The sequence below is a fragment of the Plectropomus leopardus genome, chromosome 2, assembly GCF_026936395.1.
Source record: "Plectropomus leopardus strain MGB_pleo_1.0 chromosome 2, ASM2693639v1, whole genome shotgun sequence".
Classification (NCBI taxonomy): domain Eukaryota; kingdom Metazoa; phylum Chordata; class Actinopteri; order Perciformes; family Serranidae; genus Plectropomus; species Plectropomus leopardus.
The window spans coordinates 10971794-10997356 of record NC_142177.1 but is presented as its reverse complement, the minus strand read 5'-3'; the positions used below and the strand labels follow the sequence as shown (position 1 = coordinate 10997356).

The following is a 25563-nucleotide window of genomic DNA, read 5'->3' as shown; positions in this document are numbered from 1 at the left end:
TTTGGCAGCTAATCTAAATGTTTCTGTACCGACATTTGGCTAAAGTTTTGCAGTGTGATGCAGAGATACAGATGTGCTGTTATCTATGCAGCATAGTTAATATACTATCATCAAACTACATCTTTATACTATGAGTAATGACTAATTCTACTCAGAGTGATAATGAATAATTGTTGCTGAAAAATTTTAAGGATGTTGTTTTACATCTTAATTATTCAAATTCATCTATCAAATTATTTTCCTTGTTTGAAAAGTTTGAATGGCTTTTTATTATCTTTATGATTGTATGGCCTTTTCTCTGTAAGTACAGCTTGTTGTTTTGATTTTCCTTTTCCTTTTTTCACAATGGACCTGATGTCATTGTGAATGAGGGTCGCCCCTAAATGATCTGTTGAGTATAAATAAAAGTTGAATAGATGAATGAACAATCTCTCCATTCATTTTTTTGTAAAATAATCAAGAATGCAGCTGAAAATAAAAGTTAAGGTTTGATTCCCCAACATTACCATGCAGACAGAAGGTAATGAACATCAACCAGTCAACTTAATTTTGTTTTTCACATAACATTACTAATAACTTTAACAATGGCTGTGAATTTCTGATGACAGAAGTTATCTTGTTCCAGTTGATATGCCATAGTGGTAACCACAGATTGGCCAAATACTGACAGCTGCAGCTCCAACAAGACCATCATATGAGACCAACATTTTTTCGCATAGTCCGGATATGACTGGTTTGTGTGAAACATGATTTAAAACCACTCTTACCATTAAATGAAGCTCCCCCACCTGACTTAACGCCCATGTTGCTTAGACTAAACTAGGCTGGGGTGTCGTCTCAATCTATGAGTCTATCTTTAATTTAACCTCAACATTCTATAGTATGCAAACCACCAACAAGAATGCACCAATCCAATACTGTATGAGATACTCCGCCAATACTGACTCACATAGCTGGATCAGGTATTGTGACAATAACCCAGCACATCTGTTTAATTCAAGTCCATATTTACATTTGATTACACGTCTGTGCACGACTTCATGCTAGCAGCACACCAGTCGACTAAGGAGGCTAACAACTAACATGTCAGCTGTTTGGGTTTTTTTTCACACTTGCTACATGAACAAGTTCTACAGCCACGTGTCTCAGCATTTTACGGGTTTCTTCACTTGCCCAATCAGATATGCGCATGCCCAAAGTAATTTTTATTTGCCCCTTTAAAAAATATTTCATTTATTGAAAATAAATAATAAATAAATAAAAAACCCAGTTTGTACATGAACCCTCTCACGGCAGTGGTAACACCCGTGACTCGATTCCATCTTTTGGAATAGACGTCTCTGCTCTGTCCGTCTCTCCTGTCACATCCATGCTGTCACATCACTTCCTTCTCAAATCTAAAGCGACACTAGCCCGTCTTTGTAACGTTGCCGCTGATCTATTTACCAATCGCCACATTAGTCCGTCATCTTTAACCGTAGCCTACTTGAGTGAGTGATTGCCTGCGGTCCCGGCACACCAGTACCCCTGACTTTAAACACAGCTCTTTCTAGTCTCCTGGATTCAGTAGCTGCTCTTTCTGTAAAGGAAGTGAGTCAGAGGTCTACAGTCTGGTTTAATGATGCAACTTGTGCACTTAAGCATGCACTATTTCTCTTGCTTAATCAGTGACAATAAACACAATGCTAGATTTATTTTTGGCACTGTAGCCAAACATATTAAAAAGATTCTGTTCTTACAAAGTCTGAGACTATCCTGGCCCTCTTGGGACCTCTTTCTCTCTATCTTGGCTGTCAGTGCTCAATTCCAGATGCTCTGGATAACTCTCTTTTTCTCTCTTTCCCTCTTGTGTACATGTGGTCCTTGTCTTTCTCTCCTTCTCAATGGTGTGTTTGAGCTTTGCCTCTTGTGTGTTAAGTGTCTTTCCTCTATCCAAGTCTCCATGGTGGAGAGGGGGGGGGGGGTCAAGTGCTTCAAGATCTATTTGGCTGGACCAAGCTCCTTAACATCTTCCCAGATCCATATTCTCCATGCAAGTTTGCAATATATATCTATTGTTTTGTCATCATTATTGTCCAAACTGCAATTTTACTTGTTGGTCTATTCTGTACAAACTGTCCCATCTTAGGAGAGGGATTCTTCCTGAACTGTCTTCCATTTTTTCCCCGTCAAAGGTTTTTTTGGGGGGAGTGTCTTCCTTATCAAATAGAGTGCCCGAGGGATTCCATTTTTCCATTGGCCAATCTGGAGGCTAACATCACCCTGGTTCCCTCATCAAAGTCTATGGGATTTTTCCATCAGATTTTGGATCATTGCAAAAATTAGCTATGTGGTAAACAAACATTTATGATACTTACACATTTTGTTGGGCAAGATAATTTTCACAAATACACACCACTGTCAGGATTTTTGAAGCCAGAACTAAAAGGATATTGTTAGGCTAACAACTACTGTCACCACCACTACAAAGCTGTAAAGCTGTGCGGCTAGATGATGTTCTGTAGTGTCATTTAGCCAGTTGTTAGCAAACACCTTTTTTAGGAGACAAAAAAGCTTCAGAGTTCGAGAGTGGGGTATTTATTGACATATTTTATGTCATAGAACAAAACGTGAAAGTCTTTTGATCTTGAGTTAACCACAGGCCTTCTTAGGAGGGGGAACCTCCCCAGTTGCTCTCTCTGATTTTTCTTCCATTTTTTTTTACCATTTAAGAGTTTTGGGGGAGCTTTTTCCTTATCTAAATTAGGAATCTCAGGAGAGCCGATGTCATATCCTGTAAAAAATTAAGGCCACTTCAAAGGCAAATGTGTGGTATTGGGGAAATAAAACTTACTTGCACCAGTCATGCAAGTGAGCCAGCACGCAGAAAGACACTGAACTGACACACCTGTAGTTATTAAAGATACCTGTGCTTCTCTTGGTTTGTCTTTCAGTAGAGGGCACATCAGAGATGCAAGCTGATGGCAACTGCTAAGTGGGGCCAAAGGAACTGTTTTCTATCCTAAGTATTATTTGTTCTTCATTTCTATAGCCCTGTCATCTCACTGGTATATGAGTGGGTACTGGGCTGCTGTACTGGGAGATTTTAACAGAGACCTCTGAGCAACAGTTATTTGGCTGCACGCGCTGCGGCGGTAGCATAGCAACAACTGCGAAGGAGCTCGAGCCTGAAAAGAAAATCCCACAGTGTGGCTTCGTTTCAAGACTCCCAACTTCTCCTCCTGTCCCCCACCAGCCACTTTTCACCGCGACCCGGATGTTTCTGACGCCATTTTACCGTTCTTGTAATGTGGTTAGGAGCTTTCTGTCTGGACTGGTTCAAATAAAACATTCACACATGTAGCTGCTAGGCTGTGAAGCAACCAACTTTTATGATAGCTAACAGTTTGCTAGCTAGTTGCGGAGTGGCGCCCCCTATGGTTACACGGTGCTTATCAAGAGATGACTGAAAAACAGCTTCCCTTCATCCTGTTGTCATAAAAAGATGACTTAATTGAGACACATTTAGGGTATTTCTGAAAGAAACGTGATGGCAGTCAACCGCTTGCATGTTAGGAGATGGACCGTTTGTTGGCAGGATGTTAGCTATCGTCACTGTTAATACACGTTTTTTTTTTTTAACAATAAACTTACTAATAAAGGTTTAAGGCCTGATTAAATCTGATTAATCAGGCTGGACTGAAGCTATTGTAACCACAGGGAGCTCACACACTGATGCAGCAACGGCTTCAATTTGCAACCTTGTGATATTTAGCTTAATCAATCACAACTGGAGATAATTATCGGTATATTAAACAGCGGCTAAAGCAGATATCACCACATTTTCCCTATTCCCTGTGTGAAGTTAATAGTAAACGTCAAACTCACTCGCTTTTACAGTCAGTACCAGCGTTATTATCCCTCCAAAGGCGGCTAACGTTACTCAGTCATCCAGCCAGTCTCTGCCTGTTCCTCCATTGCAGTCCTGATGCAGCCCGACTCCCGGCGGCTGCTCGGGTGATGTCCTGATGAATCTACTTTCAAACGGCTGTAAGGTTTTGTTGAAGCCTAATAGCTGCTAATGTCGGAGCTCAGTTACTCACCCTGTGACTGGGCCATCGATGATGCTCTCAGTATCCCCTCTGTCTCTCTCTCTCTCTCCAGTGAGATAGTTTTGGGAAGGAGACACTATTCCACGCCTTGTAGGCGGGACACAATGTAAATGTCACCGTCTGTTAATGAGTCAGGCCCTTCATTAAATTATTAGCGCTCACTCAAGCTGACGCCTTCCTCACATGCTGTCAGGAAAGTTACTGTAGCGAGGAAGATGCGACATCACTGTGTCTATGTTTGACTTCTCAAGGTGCATTAACCTGACAGAGTTATAGTGAGTCTTAATTATCATATAAAACTTCAAGTACAAGCTTAGTCCCAATTAAACGCACAGCACCTTCAACTAGCCCGGTATGGCGACACATTTTGACAAATAAAGGCCGGTCTCAATTAGAGGCCTGGTCTGGTACCATGCAGTTCATTTTTCTAGAAGTTCTTTATATGTGTAAAGCCGGGTTGTAGGCTCCCTGCTCAAGATAACATCAGTTAGCTGCATAAATCACGCATACTGTATGTACTAAATGTTGTATGTACACTTCTGTCAATATGGACATACTACACATCTATTGGTTGATGAGATTCTCTACAGTTCAGGCATTCAGCAATTTTACTGGAACCATGAATGCCAAAAAAGCGGTTTACAGTAAACAAGAGGAGAAGAAAAAAGAGATAAGTAAGGGGGAAATGTCCAGTGCATTATAGTCATAATGATCATAATCAGGGGCGTCACAAGGAATTCTGGGCCCCATGAAAATAGATCTCATTTGGGCCCCATCACCACGGCCCAAGTCAACCCTGCACAATTGTTAGAACCACACTGGCAAATACTCAAATTAACTGTCCTCACTTTCTTCACCTTCTTCTGTCCTCTCTTCATCATTCTCACTATCATATATTTCAAATTATTTTACAGAATTATTAGTATTGATATGTTTTTCTTCCAGGTCATTTCTTGCTTTGTATATTTATTTTTTTACTCTCTCCTTTTTGTTGTTTTTTTGTTTGTTTGTTTGTATTTCTTGGCAAATATTTAAGTATTTTTCTTGTACTTTTCACAGATTTCTTGCTAACATTTTGGTCATTTCTTCTTTTGTTGCTCTTCTTCCCATGTTTTTGAATAAATTAAAGCCAATTTGCCCAGGTCTCAAAGGGTTAAATGAATAATTTGATTGCATTTCCATCTTTGCTAAGTTTTGTGTGAAAGGAATTAAAAGCCTGTCCCATAGAGATGCCTGCCCCAATATAAGCCTGTTTTTTTTCACAAACTATTTCTCTGACACAAAGCTACTCTTTTCCTAAAACATTTTATGTTGCTGAGGAAAACTTAAACCCACCTAACCTGAATAGGGTGAACAAATGACTATAGTTTCTGAATCCATTCACGGCACGATACATTTTTATTGAACACGGAAACCATGTGTACAGGAGAAACATCCACAGCCTCAACTGAGTAGGTAACGCTGGCTCACCTCATGAGATGGCTGCTGGTGAAACTTGAAGGGGCAAGCAGACAACTGCACTTAAATTCACTCAGGAAACGACTTTTGTAAATCAAACAACAGCTGAATGTTTTTAGCTCCACGTTACATTCTCATGCATGACATCAAAAATAGTATTTCTGACATAATAGTTTCATTAACAAACACGAACATACCCAATCTCAAATGTTCGACAGGCACAGACACTGAGCCAGACTGCTGCTCTGAAAAGTTATTAGCATTACCTTCAGACTACATCAGGTTTTTAAAATAAAAAAATAAAAAATGCAAGACCTATCGGATGCATTTCAGTCAATAACATATTCTGCAGTCTGTTTGCGAATCAAATCTACCATTAACCTCAACATTCGCCAATTAAAAAAAAGCCATTATATTTCAGAACAAGAGCTCTTTTACTGATTTCAGACAAGTGGTGGTTCAAATTTTCCCTTTTCAAAATTCATATCCTGGCAGTTTTTATGTTTTATGCCATCGCAAAATAAAAATAAAAAAACAAAATGACAAAAAGCTTCAATAATATAGTAAAGGCTGAGGGTAACAATATATGTTTGGTGGTGATTTACTGACATGTACACCTCACTGCATCAGAGACACACAAACTGACACCAGTAATAACAGAAAGCAATCACAGCTGTTTAAGGTTTGTAAACACATGACCATACATGAACACGACTGCAGAGGTTCAGCGACACAAATGTTCCAGGAGTGATACTTTCGTTTTTTTACATTGCACTGTAACTGTGAACACACTAACACTGTAGATCCATCTTTGTTGATTTGCTTTAACAACATTCCTTCGGCAATGACAAAACGAGCCACAGCAAAGCCTGCTGTTATAAGATCTTTGTCAAAACAATGCTGAAATGTTCACAAAAAAGCATGTTTTTATCATCAATTTACCTGTCGAATATTTTCACGTTAAATCTTTTAGTCTATAAAATGTCAAACAGTTATGGAAAATGCTAATCACAATTTCCCAGAGTCCAAATTGACGTCTTCAGATTGCTTCTTTTGTCCAACCAACAGTCCAAAACCAAAAGACTCTTCATTTACCATCATAAATGACAAAGAAAAGCATCAAGTTCTTACATTTAAGATGCTAAAATTTTCAAATGTTTGACATTTGCCTTAAAAATTACTGAAACAATAAATTGATTATCACAATAATTGGCAATTAATTTTTCTTTCATCAGCTTATAAATTAAACAACTCATCGTTGCAGCTCTAATGTTGACTACTAAAAAATCGGCTGTAAACTGAAGACTTCTTAGAGGTAGGAAATGGGCATGGAATTAAGTTCCCAGGAATAAGCCTTCACATATTAAAACAAAATATTATTTTTACTATTCATAAGGCCCAATCAGTACTGCCTATATAAGTAAAACAAAATGTTAAAACATCCTAATAACAAACAGGAATCCAGCAGCTTTATTGCACAGGCAGACTGCTCTGTGAGCAGCTAATAATTGACTACTGGCCAATGATCACAGACAACAAGCCTCAAAGAATATAATGCAAACCAAGCATGTTAATATGTCTTTTGGTATTAGTCATTATCTTCTGCTTTAATTCTTTATTTTATTTTATTTTATTTTTTTACAAATGTAGACAGATCCAATAAAGCTGTTCCGATACTGATACCAGTATCAGAAATGCCTCTGATACGGCCTAAAATGCTGGATCAGGTATTAGTGAGTATGTAAGTCTATGCACCAATCTGATACCAAATGTTGTAATAAGCTTTAAAATAGTTTTATACCTGAATAAAAAAGCAGCTTTCCCAGAAAAAGATTCTTCTTCTTCGCTCTAAAAAGGTAGCCACAAAGAGTTGTGCTGTGCAGCCGCTGGCAACTACTGTTTTATAGCAGCGAAGAAAAAGTGATTTCTGGCAAAAACTGTAATGTTAGTTGCTAACACAAAACGTTAGCAATTGGGCTATATTTTATTCTTCCAGTTTAGGGTTTAACCTTAACCATAACATAAAACAATAGTTATCATTTCCAATTCATAAAGGATTAGTAGAATACAGCTGTGAATTTTGTCTTTAATGCCATGGTATTGGATTGTTAGTTGGTATTAGCCAATACGCAAGTTAAAGTATCTGAATATCAGGTATCAGGAAGAAAAAAATGGTACTGGAACAGCTCTACAATCAAACAAAGACCTGTGATGTTATATATTACAGAGTAACTTAACTCCCCACTTTCAACTTGAGTGCCCCCTCCCTGGAATGTAAAACAAAGTCTCAAAAATGGGCAGGGCTGGGAGAAGAGCGGAAACATGCCCAGTTACCTAATTGTGCTGCCTCTCAATCCACAGCACCTTCCTGCCACCTGCGCACACACAAAATAGAAGGTTGTTAAGAGTGTGGCGACGGGGCGGCGACAGGGGGCTCAGTTGGAGATTAAAGCACGTTCATGCTACCAAAAAAATTCAATTGGAAAATTCAAATGCAATGGGCAGGTCTCAACCTTTTGTGGGCAATCGCTATGCACTTGTACAGCACAGTACGTATAATTTACCAATATATATTACCTTTTGACTGGAAAAAAGTGGTTTGGAGGTTTAGTTACTCTTTCAGCTTGGGTTGAGTTATAGTGGTTTGCCTCATTCATGAAGAGTGGGATCTGTGAGTTAGTACATGTACAATCTAATGAAACTTCATAGTCATTTACAGTATGATAAAGTCGCAGTACCTTATGTGGTAGAGAAGGCCACACAGGGAAGTTACTGTAGCTTCTGCAAAAATTTGGCCGAGTTTTAAATCCGTCAGCTCGTTTGAATTTTAAGATTACCAGAGGCTTGAAAAACCCCTAATTTCACACTGATTATATGCACACTTGTCCAAACAATGAGCTTTTCACGATAAGATACAACATTTGCATCTGCGATGTACAACATGAGCAGAGCTGCCATTTCCTCTGACTAAGGGGCACACCGGGTTGATTAAATTAATTCATGACAAAAGTTGGAGAGCCACGACCGCCACGAGCGCATAATGAGCCTCATTAACATTACTCCACAATTCAAGTGCTGATACGAGTGTGAAGTAATCCGTCATCATACATCAAATCCTCACAATACATAATGACCCAGGTGCTGCAGTAACGCAGATGTGGAGGACAGATCACACAGAGTTGCTTCATATGAAATGAAATTTACATTGATCTGTTCAGTTCAGGTCACAAGTTACAGGCTCACAGGCAACACCATGCAGTTACCAATGTAGTCTACAGTCCCCATCTGAGTCCAGTTATTTAAACACAGCCTCCACACACGCATACAGTACATACAGTATTTTACCCTGCAATTATCTACAATAAATCGTTTATATAATCTTTAGACACCTATTACTTAAAAATACCAAATGTTAAATTTTGAAAATAAATTTGCAAATCTATGAATTGAACTATTGCTGATGTCTAACAAGTGGCTTTCGTTATTTGAGACATTATTCAATGTTTCTGAGCATCAGCTGGATTTATAAGAGAACACGGGAACACAGTCTGTCCTGACTGTTTGAACTTTAATTTGAAAGTTTTGGTTTAAAAAGTATCAGCCAACTTTAAGGGAAGAAAAAAAAAACAAATAAATACATTGTATGATATTACAATAAATCCCCATCTTCTCCCCTGGTAGATCGATAGCTTTTGGCAGGTTGGCATTTTATTGGAATTTTATGTTCCACAATTTGATTTTGTGATTGATTTCTGTCATATTTTTGCTTGATAATTCTCAACCCAAGCAGATTAATTTCAGCTTTAAAGTAACAAATAATAATTAAAAAAAAACACCAATGTGATAACTTACCATAAAAAGTAAGATTATTTAAAGAGTTTCATAACAAAAAATAATACTAAAATTACACTGTGGGCATGTGCCCAAAAATATTTAACTTTACAATGAACATTTGAATGGGAGTCACTGACAGGTTTTGAGTTGTCATTAACAATAGATGGTGAAGATGGAAAAAAGTGAAACATAAATCACAGTATTGTATTAACCAATCGAAATTAGTTTCAACAGCTCATTAGTACATTCATTTTGAGTTTTAAGTCAGCTCGTCTGCATGACACTGTGTGATACAATACATGTATTTACCCTAAAGCACCTTACCTGATAGTTTTACCAGAGGGGCAAAAATTAATAAACTTTATTTGTTTAGGATGAACCAAATTAAACTTTTAAGCATCCGCTTGTGTCATTTTCTGGTCTTGATGATTTGATAATGTATATGCAGCTCTCTGCTTTAAAGCCCATCGACTGTTTGCACATTTTGAAAAAAAATACAAAAAAATACTATAAAGGTCATTCAGCTTTAGCTCATTACACATAACATTATAACATTTAAATTTCCAGCACCCACACAGATTGATTAATGGTAGCCAATTTGTTAAAGCGGTTCTTTGATTTAATGTAACCATGGAAAGAAAAATAAAATTAAAATATAAATTTCAAGAACAAAATGTGCAAAAGGTCCAGGGGCAGAATAAATCAATTTGATTGAACAAACAGAAAATCATGTCTTCAGTGTTTAGTCAATCATACTGTATTTACAAGGATTTATATTTACAATCTTAGATTTTCTCCATCATGCATCATTTTTTAATGTGGTGACTAGAGAACCAGTATCACTAAACCCAAACAGTATGAACACTGGCTTAGTCACCATTACGAGTTATATATTCGGGGAGCCCTGGCAGAAAATTATGACAATATCTACACTGATTGATGCTGAATTAGTTGTGATGAAGGTAATTTACAATGAAATACGTGAATGCGAGTCAGTGTAGTTGTATATTTTAAGAATATTCTTTTAATAATGAGCTCAACTTCCCCCTGGGCTTCAGTTATTGTTTCTTGGGTTTATAATAAATATATTTTGATGGGATTGACAGGAACTGAGCTGACGCAGCTCTTTCCCTGAAAGTGCCAGTGAGATGAACAGAGAGAAAGAAACAGAGGGTAAAGGCCAGAGCGGGACAAAGGATGAGATGTATGTTTGTGAGGTCACTACCAGTCTGCATTATCCCAGGCTTCCTCCGCAGGTTTCGTGGGACTCTTCTTCGTCTTACCATCCGCGTTCTCCCAGTTGTTGTCCCAGGCTTCCCAGCTCTCCTCTGTGCTGTGTTTGTTGTTGGATGCTGCTTCGGAGCCCCAATTGTCCCAACTGTCAGAGCTCTTCTTTGCAGAATTATCTGCGATGGTCCAGCTGTCACTGCTGGGAGATTTCTTGGCTTTTAAGGAGCTGTTGCTGCCAAAGGTTTCCCAGAAGTCCTTTGACATGGGCTGGCTGGAGCTGCCCTGATATCCCTCAGTGGCATCCATGTTCTGGTAGCTCTCTCCAGCAGACCTGAACACAGTCAAAATATGAAAACATGCTCGAGTAGTTCATGTTGCTTAGCAGTTAATCTCAGTTTGTAAGCAGGAAATTTTAATCATATGAAGTTATGATTACCCATCCTCCGGTTTTCCAGAGAAGAGATTGGTCAATTTTGCTCCAGCTCCCTGAACCTAAAGAACAGAGAACAGTTAAGCTGACAAGTTTCGTGCAGATGTTACTTCAAGTGTTAAAAAAAATTGTGAATTTATGAGAAACAAATGACTAATACATAATATTTTACTAGTTCGGAAATTTAATCCAAAAGTAAAAAGTAAAATAGTGGTTGAAGGTATAGCTGAAGGAATCTAAATACCATAAACATACAATATTTGCTCCACAACACATTAAAATATTACGCTACATTTCTAGTTTTAGCAACAGTAAGATGCAGCAATAATGTAACTGCAAACAGATGTTTGTTTACTAAGACTTTACATCACACAGGTTGACAACCAAGTACTCACCACCAGATTAAAAATGGCAGCAAGAAAAACAAGAGACGACATTCAATTAGAATTGTTCAAACATATATCATCACAGCAAAACCAGTCTCCTCTGAGGGTTATGATGTTGGGGCCAGTTCATGCTTATCACGACGCCCAGGTATTAAGTTCAAAGTGTCGGATCAGAGCTGCTGTTCCTGGCTCAGGAGACTGGTTTTGCATCAGTACAGCGTGGCAGACGTCTGCCCATCCTACCTTGCTTGCCAGCCCAGTGATGCCGACTGCCATTTCATCTAGCAATTTGCCATCTTTTACCTGAATGAGCCAAATTATTATTAAAAACTAAGGACAACAACAATATCCATCCACATATGTCAACAGAGCACATAGTGAGCAGCAGTTGGTTTTTGATTGTGAGAAAAGCCATTTGTGTTTTGTTAAGGGTGCTGAAAATCAACACAAGAAAACAACAACATTTTGTTTGAGTCTTAACAAAAGGTTGTTGTTCTCAAGAGGAAATAACTCCAGTAAAGCAGCTACAACCATTCAGCAAGAGAGCGAGAAGATTGCTAAAAAAAGGCACATACCATAGATACCATAGACCACTAATGCCAACTTTACATTAAAAGACAAAGTATTTAGGTAAAACACCAGTCAGTTTTTTCAGTTTTCAGAGTGTGATTTTTTACTAACTGAAATGAACTCTACTTTGATATTCCTGTATTTTGATTTATGAGCATTAGTTTTTATATGGATATTCAGGACGTATTTTATCTCATTAAAAGACACATCCAGGAGCTGCTCATGTGACAGTAAGAGTTAGAGCAGCTGTGTGGAAACAAACTCACCAGCACCTAAAGGATGGTGACATATTTATTTCATAAATGTTGCTAAAAACAATTACTAATTAACAGTCAAGCTGAAGAGCTCCAGGTTGTGTCACCAGCCCAACAAGAAAATCACCGCATTTTGGAAACAGGGCTATGACCAACCCTTATTTGGATTTTTGATCAATCTGTTGCTTGCTTTCTCAATTAATTTGTTATCAGATTATTTGACTATTAATTTGATAGTTGACAGCCTAATGATTATTGGTGGAGCTCTATTTAGAAACCAAAGGACCAAAACTGTGGCATTTTATCTTTTACCACTGATCACTGAAGCTAAGCTTGAATTTCCAAAATTCAAAACGATCAAATCAAATGAGAGATTTTCAATTCAGTTATCTCAACAGATGAATAGGAAAATAAATTTGGTTAAGATCTTCGAATTAAACACAGATTTCCTCATGCTGTGAAGGTGGCTGAGGCACAGCTCTGAAACTGATGTGGAATATTTAAATGCAAGAGTGTAGGATTTGCTTCAACATTGGGGGGGTTATACTCCACCCAATTTTTTTGAGCAAAACTTTCCTGCATTCTGGTTTATTTTAATGCACCAATGTATGCCTCTTCTTCATCAAACTGTGGTGTAAATGTCTGTAATTTTTTCAGAATTGTCAGACTTATCAGCGCCCCCCCCGGGACATCAACATCTATGTTTAAATGTAGAATTGATATTTGCGTTACATCATTTCATGCCAATGTTATATGTTTTGAATATTGAATTGTAAAAAGGGTTTATAATACTATACCTACTATAAACAAACAGTATATATGTCTGTCAATACATTATTCTTGTGATTATTTAAAACTAAAACCTGAATGTCTTAAAATGACACATGATATCTGAACAAAGACTTTGGCTGCCAAAAATGTTTAATGTTCTTCAAAGCCTGTCCAGTGACTGAGCTGAAGGTTAATACTGACTCACATCCTTTCCCACATAAATAGTTGCAGCTGTATGCTTCTGCAGGTCCCACTGCTTAGACACTTTCTGTGTTTTTAAAGGGTTGGGGGTGGGGATCGGGGGGGCTGCTTTCTTGAAACCGTAGCTTTTGTCGTTTAATTTAAGCTGGCATAAAGCAGATAAACTGGCACACACAAGCAGTGTAGAAAATAGCACATTCACATCTGAAGCTGTTTTTTTGCTATAAAGCACCGTATCCCACCACCAAACCAACAACTTCAAACATCAATGTTACCTTTTCTTGGGTGGGTTTGATAACATTCTCATTTAATGTCTGTCCTAACTCTGTGGCCTAGTTGGAAGTCAGAGGGGAGAATTCACTTGAATGAAACACAGTTTAACATTCACAGTAGAGCAAGACACTGAGCCGCTTGTTCTGCAGTAGCATGAAGTGACTGATCATTCCCATTCACCGTGACACTGAACAAGCACTAGAGGGTGTAATGGTTCAAAAAAACTTGCATCATCAAGTGTACAGTGACTTTCTCTTCTGAGGCAACACTGCATATATATTTTTTTCTGTGTAGTTTCACTAGAATTCTTTTAAGAGTAAATCTGTATTTCTAGATATAAAAGATCTGTGTTAACTTTGCTCTGTCTCATTAATTCTGCAGATAAACATGTGGCACAAAGGATATATGATTTTTCCTCAAGATTGTTTCCTTATAAAAAAAATAAATCAATATATAAAAATAAAATCAGTGCGCTGCCAACACCTTTACACCAAAAAAACCCAAATAAATTTAGCTTAGCATTGATTTCATGCCAAACCTAGTTGTTTTTACATACCATTACACCTCTACCGCATGCTAAGCAGTCAACAGCTCATGCATGAGTGGATAACCCATTATTAATGGATGTGAGCGAACAGTTAATGAAACAACATATCTAGATTAGGGGTAGGAATTAAAGGCAATTCCAATCAAGGTTATTATAGTTGACTAAAACCTAACTCAAAAATAAGACTAGGTGTGAAAAATAATATTTGAGTTAACTGAAAAAATAAAAAAAATAAAATCTAGACTTGAGAAAAAAAAGAGAAGTAACTGAAATTATACTGTATTTACAAAACAAAGAAAAGTTACGCAAGAAATGTGTTTGTATTGTAATACCAATTCTGAACCTCTTAAATCTTGCCCCTGAAAAATACCCTCCATAATATACGTAAATAGCAAAACTCACTCTGAGATCTAAGTGGCACTAAACCAAGTAAAAACAAAAACTAAAATGAAATAAAAATAAAAATCTGATGACAAACACAAAACTATAATAACTCTGACCCCATCACACAGTACAGTTGCCAACTGTCTTTCACAGGTTATCCATGAACTAAAAGTGCTGACACCAAGAATATACAGTGGATCTAAGCAGAGGCACATGAGGATGACGTTCACCATTTTACAAAATGTTAGTTAAACTGTGAAAACTAACTGAAAAACTGACAAGTTGACAAAATTAAAGAAAATGGTTAATGTGTATCTTAAAGAAAAACACGATGCGGAAAAAGCGCCATGCACCTATTATCTGCTTTACCGGTTCTGGGGGCGCTTTATAGCCCCTTAACTACATCCAGAGAAGGCAAAAAGATATCAAAGTAATAACACAGTTATTGCAGCTCTAAAGTTGACATTGTATCATACAGTCAGAGATTTACTGAGCAAAACAGCACACATTCTGTGAACAATCTCCTATTTCTTGTAATATATCAATATAATAGACGGAGGAGACAGACGAAAACTTCAAATGCGTTCCTGACTACATTAAATTAGGGCTTTATTAATCTTACCTTTAAGGTTGCTTGGTTTGCCAGTTTAGATGTCTGTATGAGAAAAAAAGGACGGAAATGAATTCATTCCCTTTCTTGTTTACAGCTGCTGTTGTTATTACAGAGATACAAACTCAAATTTACTACAGCACAAATATGATACAGCAGTTTTTGAATTAATACACTTACATTATCTTTAGCGATAGAGGCAAACTTGCTAGCTCCAACAGTGAAACTGCTCCAACCCTGCAAAAAAATTAAATTAAAGTAGAAATGAAAATAATGATTATCACAGGAGAAGAAAAATACAACAAAAACTGCAACTAAAAAAAAAGATATATATCATGACCTACTGAATAAATAGAAGACATGGCATTGTTAATGAAGTCATCCTCTTTCTTCTCTGGGGTCACCGTGTTTCCGAAGCCAACGTACCGATTCTCTTGATTCCCACTGTAGCCCCCTCCACTAAAGAGGCATGAAAAATGTTTTAAAAACAATTCATTCATTAAAAAATTTAAAAAAGCAACAAGTGCACAATAAAAGATGTGAAAAGAGTGCGAGGCTCTCACCTCTGATATGAGTTAACATCATCACTCAACCAGTCTTCAAAAGCTTTGTCACCAGATTTCACTGAACTTTGTCCAGGTCCTCCAGAGCTATATGACAGAAGCAAGGATTTAATCTCCATCCTGTAATCTGGCACTGCACACTGTGTGTTAAAATTTTCCATCACTTTTACCGATGAGAGGATGATAGGCTAGTCTTGGGTTGGGGAGATGTCCAGTTTCTGGCAGGGGATGTCTCAATGGACCACTCCTTACCCTCTGCTAAAGTTGCCACCTGTAATATACAGAGTAAAAGAGGATCACTGAATCTGGTGAACAGCGGACACCTTCACAAGCCAGTAATCTCAAAGAAGGGCCCCGCCAAAACTAGGCCATACTGCTACTAGCTTACAATGGGCCTTTCGGTGAAATTCATCTTTAATTTGGTTGGGTTTTTTGTGTGTCCTTTTTTGATGAATGAATAACACTTGAAATTTGAGTACATAGCAGCGTAGAGGGAGACAAAGCTTGAACAAAAAGAAATTGAAATGATTTCAGAAATGCTGGATTATTTACACAATATATTATCTTATGTGTATTATTAACATGATATCAATATTTTATTTTTATAGTCTGATTTGTGTTATGCCAATGATTTTCACTCACAAATACAAACAAAAATCAGACAGAACAATAGTTCCATCAAGCAAGTTTTAAGAGCCAGCAAGTGAACTAGCAAACAAGACACAAAACAACAACAAAAAGAAAAGGTAAAAGGAGTATCTATTTAAATTTACAGAATAAAAAATTAACAGGATTATTAGTCTTACAGTGTGTAAACTTACTGTAACAAGTTTTAAATATCATGTCTATTGTCAATGCAGATATATAATGACACCCCTAATATCAATTTAAAAATACTTATCTTAGCTAGCATACACGCTTACAGTAAGAAATTTAAAATCAAGTTCCCTCTTAAGTCCATCTCAGAGTCAGATGTTTATCTGTTTAAACCTTATGAGTGGAAAAATTGATCTCTACAGACAAACTACGAACGTGCTTTAACACCTTGAATGTGAATATGAAGAGGACAGTGCTAAATGTGAATTGTGTGTAAGAAAGTTGACCATTAAGTCAGTACATCTCACCTTATCCCTAAAGAGTGCAGCAGCTTTGCTGTTGTACTTCTCCTGTAAAGTCCAGGTGGGATCATAATCATCTTGGAGTTCAAGAAAAAGGCGGAATTTTCCATTTCCTCCTGCTTTCATCTTCTCAAGCTCAATATCTTTCCACTTGTCCATGGTGACAGAGCGCACAAAACTGCAGATTGGGCAAAGAAGATACATTAATCATCAGGCTGTTCAGGATGATGATTCTCCAAAATCATCAAATCAGAGTTCATTCCACTGTTCTCACCTGAGATGGACTCCCAGGCCGCGGTGCTTGCCAGAGCACTCAAGACAAATCCAGATCCCGTAAGTCACACTGACCCATTGAGGGTTAAAAGCCCCACACTCAAAACATAGCTGAAAAAAGACACATTGAGCAATTAATGAATTTACACATCTGTTAAGAAAAACTGCAAAGATGAATTTATAGACTTTTGTCTGAAGATTTTACGCAACCTGGCCCTACATTTAGAAAGACAATATCTAAATGCATTTGAACTCTGTACAGAATCATTTCACACTGAGTTAAGTTCTCAATTCTTTCTCTTAACTTGTCTGAAGATGAAAGCAATGACTTTTAAAGTAATTAAATCAAAAACTATCATTTTCTTTAAGTATGACAGTTAAAAATACAGAAAAGGAACACATTTATTCATACCATGCATTTATTTTTAGCTTAGGAGACATATCAGTCCTACTGTTGTTGCCAAAAACACAGGCCAACAAGATGTCCACTGGCAGTGAAACTGCCACCTAAAATTACTTCCACTGTTTATTTGAACAGGGATGAAAGCAGGGACATTCTGTGAAGGAATGTGGAAAGGTGCTGCCTTGAAAACCTCCCAAACACCTGCTACCTGCTATGTGATGTGACACTATTTTGACTAAACAGTGAAAGTAAAAGCCAAATTAATAAGTTGTTATGAAGACTTACATTATTCTCGTCTTCGGTTCTCACTTCCTTCAGAACTCTTCTTGTCCTTGGACTCGCCATGTTGACCCACACTGAAAGAGAATGGGAAAGAAAGTATATCCAATTCTCAATGCATAGTTTTGAAACAACTGTTTCAATTATGTCATCTGAAACAGATCTGGATCTGCTCCATGACAGCAGGCTTGTTTGAGATGAACTGTGCCTTGCTTGGACAGTGAATGAAAGCAGCAGACAGGCTGCAGCCAAGGAAGTGGCAAAAAAGCCGCAGTAAAACCTTCCCAGAATGACACAAGAAGCCAGCTAAATGTTCATCACACTGCAAGCTTTTTAAACTTGTTATATATAAATCTAACTTTCACAGGTCCTAAATAACTGTTATTCTTACCTGAGGAAAATGTCATAGAAGAGTCTTCAAGATCTATTATTATATAAAGAATTTTCAAGTAATGACCCTCTACCACAAATTGTCATCTCAGAGTAAAGACATTTCTGTGGTGGCCTCAGTTTCATGAGATACTCATTGTCCATGGCACTATGAAACCACAGCAAGTCAGCAGAGGTTGTACAGACCTCTAACTAGAATGCATCATGCAGTGATCCCCAATAATTACGAATGCAAAGATCTCAAACTAAGTGATTAATGACGCAGTACCTGGATGCTGTGACAGCTTTGATAGAGATGTTGGTGCACATTCACTGCTGTAATCCTTACACAGTGTGGTAATATTCTGTGTTTCTTTTCATGAAAAAAATCAAAGAAAAGACTAAAACCTACAATAAAGTTATTCTAATAAGAAGCCTATGTCGCCAACGCCTGATATATATATAAATATATATATATATATATATATTCCTCTGTGTCATAGTAGGTAGATGGGTAGGTTAGTGAGGAGGAAGTGGGTATACTGGTCTATTTATTCCAATCTTTTTCTGGCTGGTAAGTGGGTACACAGTAAATGGCCAGAAACAGAGGTGAGTAGGTAGACCCTCTACTACACCACAGGTTGTAAATACTCACAAAAGCACTAAATGTGTATTAGTGCAAGGCTGAAAATAGTCTCTCACAAATGCACTATTTACTACTGTTTAATTAATGTTAGGTTAGAGTGCCCAGGTGTTTAAGGCAGGTATACATATTACATATTTGGTATGAGGAAAAATGAATGAACCTTGGAGAGCCACTGGCAGGGCAAGAAAGTCATGAAGTGTTAAAAGAATGCATAGTTGGTGTTGTTATTTTGGTTGGTGTATTTATTTTCATAATCTGATGACAATAACAAAAAAAAACACAAAAAAGCCATCCTTATCCTATACACTGCCAGAGTCGCTGCAAAGCCCAATGTGACGTGTTAAAAATATATCTTTAACAGTCCAAAACCTAAATGTATTACATGTGCAATAACATAACGATCACATGATAAATTTACCATCTACTTATGATTGCAGATATACAGATAATGATGTCTTTAGTCACAGAGACAGTAAAAAATACAGTACAACTCCTGTATTAGGGTGAAACTGAACTGTGCTATTCTCAGACAGGTGTGTTTTCACAGAGAGGCCTTCCTTACAACTCCATGCAGGTGAATCTAAAGAGATAACATCACTACCAAAACTCTCAGTCGACCGGTAAGTTTACATTCCTAAAACCAATAATCATTCATTCAGCCTTCACTGAGCAAAGGGAAATGTTACTCGCTGCAGCCAAGCTTTGGCAATCTTGGTTATTTGTAGGGGCAAACTGGTAGATTTGGATGGATACTCTCTATAAAAACAAATTCACTTAACCTCTGAGCGAGGCTGCTGGTTCACATAATCAGATTTTTAAATCAAGATTCACTGGAAGCAAGGCCTAAATGCAAAAAGGCATTATTATACAATTATTAGTGACACAACATGTCGCAAATGTCCATCAGGTCACGATGACTTCTGTAACTTAAGGAAATCCAGTCTCTAATGTTGAGACTGTCTAAGGTTTTCACACTGAACTGCAGTCGTGTCAAAGCTCCTCGACTCGCAACCAACACATCGGATGTCATACAAGATGGGATACCGTGAACCGTCAAATTTAACGACATACGTCGAAAACGTTACGATAACTTTGCGATGTCTTCCCTCTTATCATCATATACAGATTATTTCCACACAGACATCACACCAAAATATAATATTTAACTGAATTTCCGTGGAAACTAACGTAAATGCTAACGTTAGCAGGGGACCGTGCTAACTAGTCCGTTACCTGTCTGTGATTGATGAACCACGGAGACGCTGTTTTCAGAGGGTCTGCTGGCTCCGCCGACAAACTCGACCAAAAGCTTTTCTTCTGTGGCGGAGGCACTGCAGGTATAATACTGTCACACACTGTGTCAGGCCGTCAGGAGTGAATTATAACGATGTACTGCTGATGTTAAGCACCGGTAGCCATGTTCCTGTTTGCATACGTTGGCAGTGCAGTGCATCATGGGAATCTGCCTCGCTCTTGTTTCTTCTTCGCTCTCTGTTTTTCTGTCTCTGCTGCCTCCGCTGCTCCGGAGTGTGACCGTGCACGTCAACTGAACATCACCTGCAGCTAAGCTCAGAAATCAAATTTTTAGGTTGGTGTATTATTATTTGAGCAATTCAACACACATTGATGCTTTCATGAATGTATTATGTCTACCTCAGTCAAGATTTTTCCCCTAATAAAAGCCCATTCAAATAAAACTAAATAATAACAATTATGTGTGTGTGTATATATATATATATATATATATATATATATATATATATATATATATATATATATATATATATATATATATATAATAATTGTATATATACTTACTTATATATATATATATATATATATATATATATATATATATATATATATATATATATATATATATATATATATATATATATATATAAGTAAGTAAGTATTTTCATAGCTAATGTCCACTTGGATAGACAGCATATGTTGAAGTTTTCAGCTGAAGAAATATTAACCAATGAAAAATACATTATGTGAAACTTTTTTTTTTAAACAAACAAACACACACACAGAGAGAGAGGGGGGTGGGGGGGGGGGGCCCACTCGGTTTAGGTGTATATTTTTTTCAATTAACATTTTCCACAAATACAAGACAGTATTGTCAAAATATCGTTTTTGTTCCAAATCTGCAAGATAAATTTCCAGTTACATTAATATGTAGTTTTCTTGCCAAACAAGTCACTGCAGATTAAGTATTTTCAAATGCAATAAAGCTGCAGTTCCAGTGATGCATGTTGTACAGTTTAGTGGACACAGGATTAATGGTAATTTCCTCACAACATAAAATTAATACTCACTAATTAGATGTTATTTTATGTTAACACATTTTATTTACCTTCAAGGGTCTCCTATAACTGGAGGATTGGCGAAATATTGCTGAGTGGCACAGTATCTCTTGGATCCTGTTAGCAATCTGGGTTTGGAGAGATTTGTGATGCACTTACAACACATGGCCAGTGGGGGGCAGTGTATGGCATAACACATGTGGTTTACATGCAACTTTTGCATCAGCACCCATGCATTTGCAAGAAAATTGTGTTGAAGTAGCTGTCCTCTGTAGTGACCACAATGTGTAAAAGGGGTAATAATAACGATTGTAGACACTGCCAATTAAATTTCAAATACCAAAAGTATAACATTAGGAAACTAAAGGTATATTAGTGTGAGCACTACTTAATTCATTAACTGCCAGGTGGCACAGCATTTACCATTGCAAAATTCATTTCATAATGCTTTTACCGAAATCAGCTTTTGTTGTCATGTCATCATGCTCTTAGAATCTACCTTCCAAGAGTTAAAGGTCAACCCTTACAGAAAAAACATGAATTTCACACGTTTTGAAATGTATCCACATGTGGTCACATGTAGGAGATATGATCACATGTGGCTACATGTGGATGCATGTGATCACATGGAGGAGCTACATGTTATCTTATGTGCCCACATGTAGACATGGGTTTCACATGGTTTCACACAAAAGCACCATGAAAGTGTTCTAAAACCACATGAGCTTGTGCAAAACACATGTACGCCATTTGTGACCACATGGGTTTTTGATCATATGAAATTCATGTGGTTTTTTTCTGTAAGAACAGTGTGTAAGCGTGAGAGGAATTTAGTGACATCAAGCGTTGGGGACTGCAGATTGCGACCAGCTGAAACTCCTGGTTAGAATTCCCTTAGTGCTCATTTTCAGGAGTTTTTTTTTTATATCCGTAGAGACCTAATCCTTTACAAAATAAATGGACCAGGTGATTTAAACCAGTAAAAACAGAGAATAAAACAGTTCAGTGTTACAAATTAGTGTTTCTCTGATGCTGTTTGGCATGTAGGAAACAGGACACTAGCCCAGAACTTGCTAATGTGTGCTCACCTTTTTTTTCTGATCCAGATATTTAGTCTTTTTCTCTCCTAAAACACAGGATTAAATGATGTAAACTGGTGAAAACACTGAATAAAGCACTTTCACATGATAAAACAAAATGTGTATTTTTCTGACACTCTCACTGTGAAAGGGCTGCAAATTATGGTGGGTAACAGTAAACGCGAAAATGCAAATGGCCCTATCTAGAGTCTGTGTTTGGTTTGTCCGTTCTCAGCTACTGCAGAAACAGTGGTAGACGTAAAGGCAAGCTTTATGGGGAGTCAGTCTAAACGCTGACAGTCATTGTTCTGTGACCATTACATTGTGTAATCTACATTTAGATGACTTCATAATGATAAGTTTAAGTAAAAAAACTTCTGTGTTCCTACTTTTAGTCAAGACAGGACTGTGATGTGTGGTCAAACTATTGCATAATCTTTCAGATTTTGAGGACTCTGAGGGTTTACAGTACAGTCTGTTCTCAAGGTGCTGCACCGTTAATAACCATGTCATGAATGGGGTTATGTTCCAATGCCATTAGTTGCTCTTATCTGATAAACAAAGATATAAAATGGGAGTTGCTGCAGCTGGGGGAGCCACTGCGAGCCGTTCATCATCATGAATGCTTCTACAAGTTTGAAGGTGCGCCTGCCAGCGCTGGTGCTGGTGTCAGAGGTTGTCATGATATTGCTATATGCTTTTTTTGTCACTTACGATGACAATGCCAACGCTAAATTTCAAAACAACGAGACCAACCCAATGGACAACTCTTTGTATCGAGACTACCCCTACTTTGCCGACGTGCAGGTGATGATCTTCATAGGTTTCGGCTGCCTACTGGCCTTCTTCCGATTCTACGGCTTCGGTGGAATGGTCTTCAATTTTCTTACAGCTACGTTTGCGATCCAGTGGGCCATCCTGATGCAAGGTTTCTTCCAGTTCTACTATGATGGTAAAATTCACCTGGGAGTGATCAATCTGCTGAATGCAGAGTTTGCCTGTGCTGTGGTGCTCATCTCTTTTGGAGCCGTGCTTGGGAAGACCAGTCCTGTTCAGCTCCTGGTCATGGCTTTGCTGGAGGTCCCTGTGTTTGCTGTGACAGAGTGGGCTGTACTGAAATACATTCGGATCAATGATGCAGGCGGCACTATTCTCATTCACCTATTTGCCTGCTACTTTGGTCTAGGGGTGACATTTGTGCTGTACCGCCCGAGCCTGAATGAAGGACATTCTAAAGAGATCACTAGTTATCAATCTGACATCCTCTCTGTAATGGGAACCTTGTTCCTCTGGGTGTTCTGGCCGTCATTTAACTCTGCTCTGACCTTTAAGGGTGACGATCAACACAGAGCAATACTCCACACTTTCATAGGTCTAAGCTCATCCACTATCACCGCCTTCGCACTCTCTGCAGTGTTCAACAAAAGAGGCAAGCTCACCATGGCTGATGTTCAGAATGTGACTCTGGCAGGTGGTGTGACTGTCGGAGCTTCTGTGGACATGATGATTTCCCCTGTAGCTGCGTACGCTCTGGGCGTCATGGGCTGCACCGCCTGTTTCTTTGGATACAAGTACCTGACCCCCTTTATGGCCCGACGCATGAGGATCCAAGATCAGTGCGGTATTCACAACCTCCACGGGCTCACTGGCCTCATATCGTCCACCGCAGGGATCTGTGCCATCCTTCTCGCCACTGAGGAGACCTACGGGCCCAGCATGTACCAGATCTTTTCCCACCGTGCTCCACCTGAGGGAGATCCAAAGCTCCTGGAGCTGCAGAGGCTGATTCCTGGGCTGAAGCCGGGCTTGGGTCGTACTGCACAAGAACAAGCTCTGTACCAGGTGGCAGCTGTCTTCACCACCATCGCAGCATCTGGAATTGGCGGGATTCTCACTGGTTTGGTCATGAAGCTGTCCTTCATGGCATCCCCATCTGACAAGGACTGCTTTGATGATGAGCTTTTCTTTGACATGCCCTCTGACTTTGACAGTGTGGAGGTGCTCAAGACGGCGATTAGCCCTGATGAAAAAGTACAAATGAGCTCAATGGACACCAAAGTGGACACACAGAGGCAGTCATTTTGATCATTACATTTTAATGAAATTGTCATTACAACTATTTCAAAATGTAGATGTTTTTCCACACTTATTTGCAAGTGACAATGACTATATATTATGTAATTTTATGTATATTTTTAGAAATTCCATTGAAATAAATGAATTAAAAAATGAATCGAACTCTTTTTTTATTATTTATATTGTGTTGTAGCAATCAACATCTTCATTTCATTTTTTTCCATTTTATCATAAATTTACATTTGCAATTATTTATCTGATGCATAAAAATGTATAAGTTTCAATTTTAAACTAGCGTTCTGAGTACATCTGAATACATGAATTGATCTATTATCAAAACCTATACAGATAGTAATATTTGCTTTTAGCGTCACATCATTGACTGTGACTGTTTCTATCTCCCTCTAATACTAAAAATCCCCTATATGCATATTAGGTTACTCTGTTTCACACAAGTTGTAAAGGGTGCTATTTTTATCTAGAGGTTGCAGATGTCAGACTCATTTTAGTTTATGGGCAATATACAGCTCCAATTTGATCTCAAGTGTGTTGGGCCAGTAAAACTGTTGCACAATAAGCTATAACAACACCTCAGAATTCTTTCTTGTAGTATGAAAAAGTACATTCTGCAAACATTCATCCATTTACAAAACAGGTTATCAATTTTTGTCAGTGCCTCATCAATGGGCTTCAACCAATACTTTTTTTTTTAAGACAGAAGTCTGACACACATTATTTTTTACTGAAGCTGCTGATTAACAATTCAACGATATATAATACAATATATTTTGCACAATGTTAAATATCTTCAAGTGCGACCACAAAAGGTATTCATTTTTATTTTATATTTCAGGGAGCTGTATTCTGCTCACAGTGAAAAGCCTCTTGGGTGTATAGTCATCCAGTGGACTGGAATGAACCTTTGGAAGGCCATTTCTGGCCTGCGGGCCATATGCTGATACCCCTGTGTAGACCCTCCTGAGACAATGAATGTTTTTCTGTGAATCAAACATCTTCTTATCAATTAACAAGATAAAGAGTCTGAGTCTGTGAGGGGCATTAGCCCTAATAATAAAGTATGCCCTGTTCATGTCAGCCAAACAGCATAAAAGATTAAGCATCTCAGATATCATTAGCTTGTTAACCTTTAAACACCTGCTTACTGCCAACCTATTCTGGAGATCAAGGGTGAGAAATCTCTTCTTTGCTCTTTCCTCTGCATTTAATTGCTTAGTTAGAGAGTTTATTGATTTACACTGTAAGCTTGTATTCTATTTACCACTTTGTTTATCTATAGATTAGCTTCAGAGCTTTAGATTTGTATCTCAGTAAAATAAACAATGCGTTTAAGTCCATAAAAGTTTTACTGTGTCCTTGAGAAAAAAGATGATACAAGATAACAGGTG

The 25563-nt window shown here is 37.9% G+C and overlaps 2 protein-coding genes and 1 pseudogene across 9 annotated transcripts in view; 1 reads left to right on the top strand and 2 right to left on the bottom strand.

The window, feature by feature from the left end:
• elmo2 (engulfment and cell motility 2) overlaps positions 1-4256 on the bottom strand; it is a 32575-nt gene extending 28319 nt beyond the window's left edge. Inside the window, exon 1 of one of the 4 annotated variants that reach the window (XM_088084961.1) lies at positions 3868-4256. The gene's annotated coding sequence lies outside the window, so the exon portion shown is untranslated. The remainder of the gene's footprint in view (positions 1-3867) is intronic. The other 3 variants (XM_088084980.1, XM_088084969.1, XM_088084987.1) reach the window with 3 other exon arrangements.
• Positions 4257-5470: 1214 nt separating this feature from the next.
• Positions 5471-20155, bottom strand: arfgap1 (ARF GTPase activating protein 1). 5 transcript variants are annotated; one of them, XM_088084949.1, is made up of 14 exons: positions 19924-20155; positions 17682-17752; positions 16995-17104; positions 16727-16898; positions 15773-15873; positions 15603-15689; positions 15384-15498; positions 15220-15276; positions 15052-15084; positions 14799-14828; positions 13501-13557; positions 11673-11732; positions 11050-11105; positions 5471-10944 (listed from the first exon to the last, which is right to left on the bottom strand). In XM_088084949.1, exons 2-14 carry the CDS (start codon positions 17739-17741, stop codon positions 10605-10607), a joined length of 1278 nt encoding a protein of 425 aa, XP_087941075.1. In that variant the 5' UTR covers positions 17742-17752; positions 19924-20155; the 3' UTR covers positions 5471-10604. The 5 variants fall into 5 exon arrangements, with proteins under 5 accessions (XP_087941075.1, XP_042356669.1, XP_087941068.1 ...); XM_042500735.2 differs by lacking the exon at positions 14799-14828 and having other exon boundaries at positions 19924-20154; XM_088084942.1 differs by lacking the exons at positions 11673-11732; positions 13501-13557 and having other exon boundaries at positions 11050-11099.
• Positions 20156-22692: 2537 nt separating this feature from the next.
• LOC121961227 (ammonium transporter Rh type B pseudogene) lies at positions 22693-24314 on the top strand (annotated as a pseudogene).
• Positions 24315-25563: the final 1249 nt, after the last annotated feature.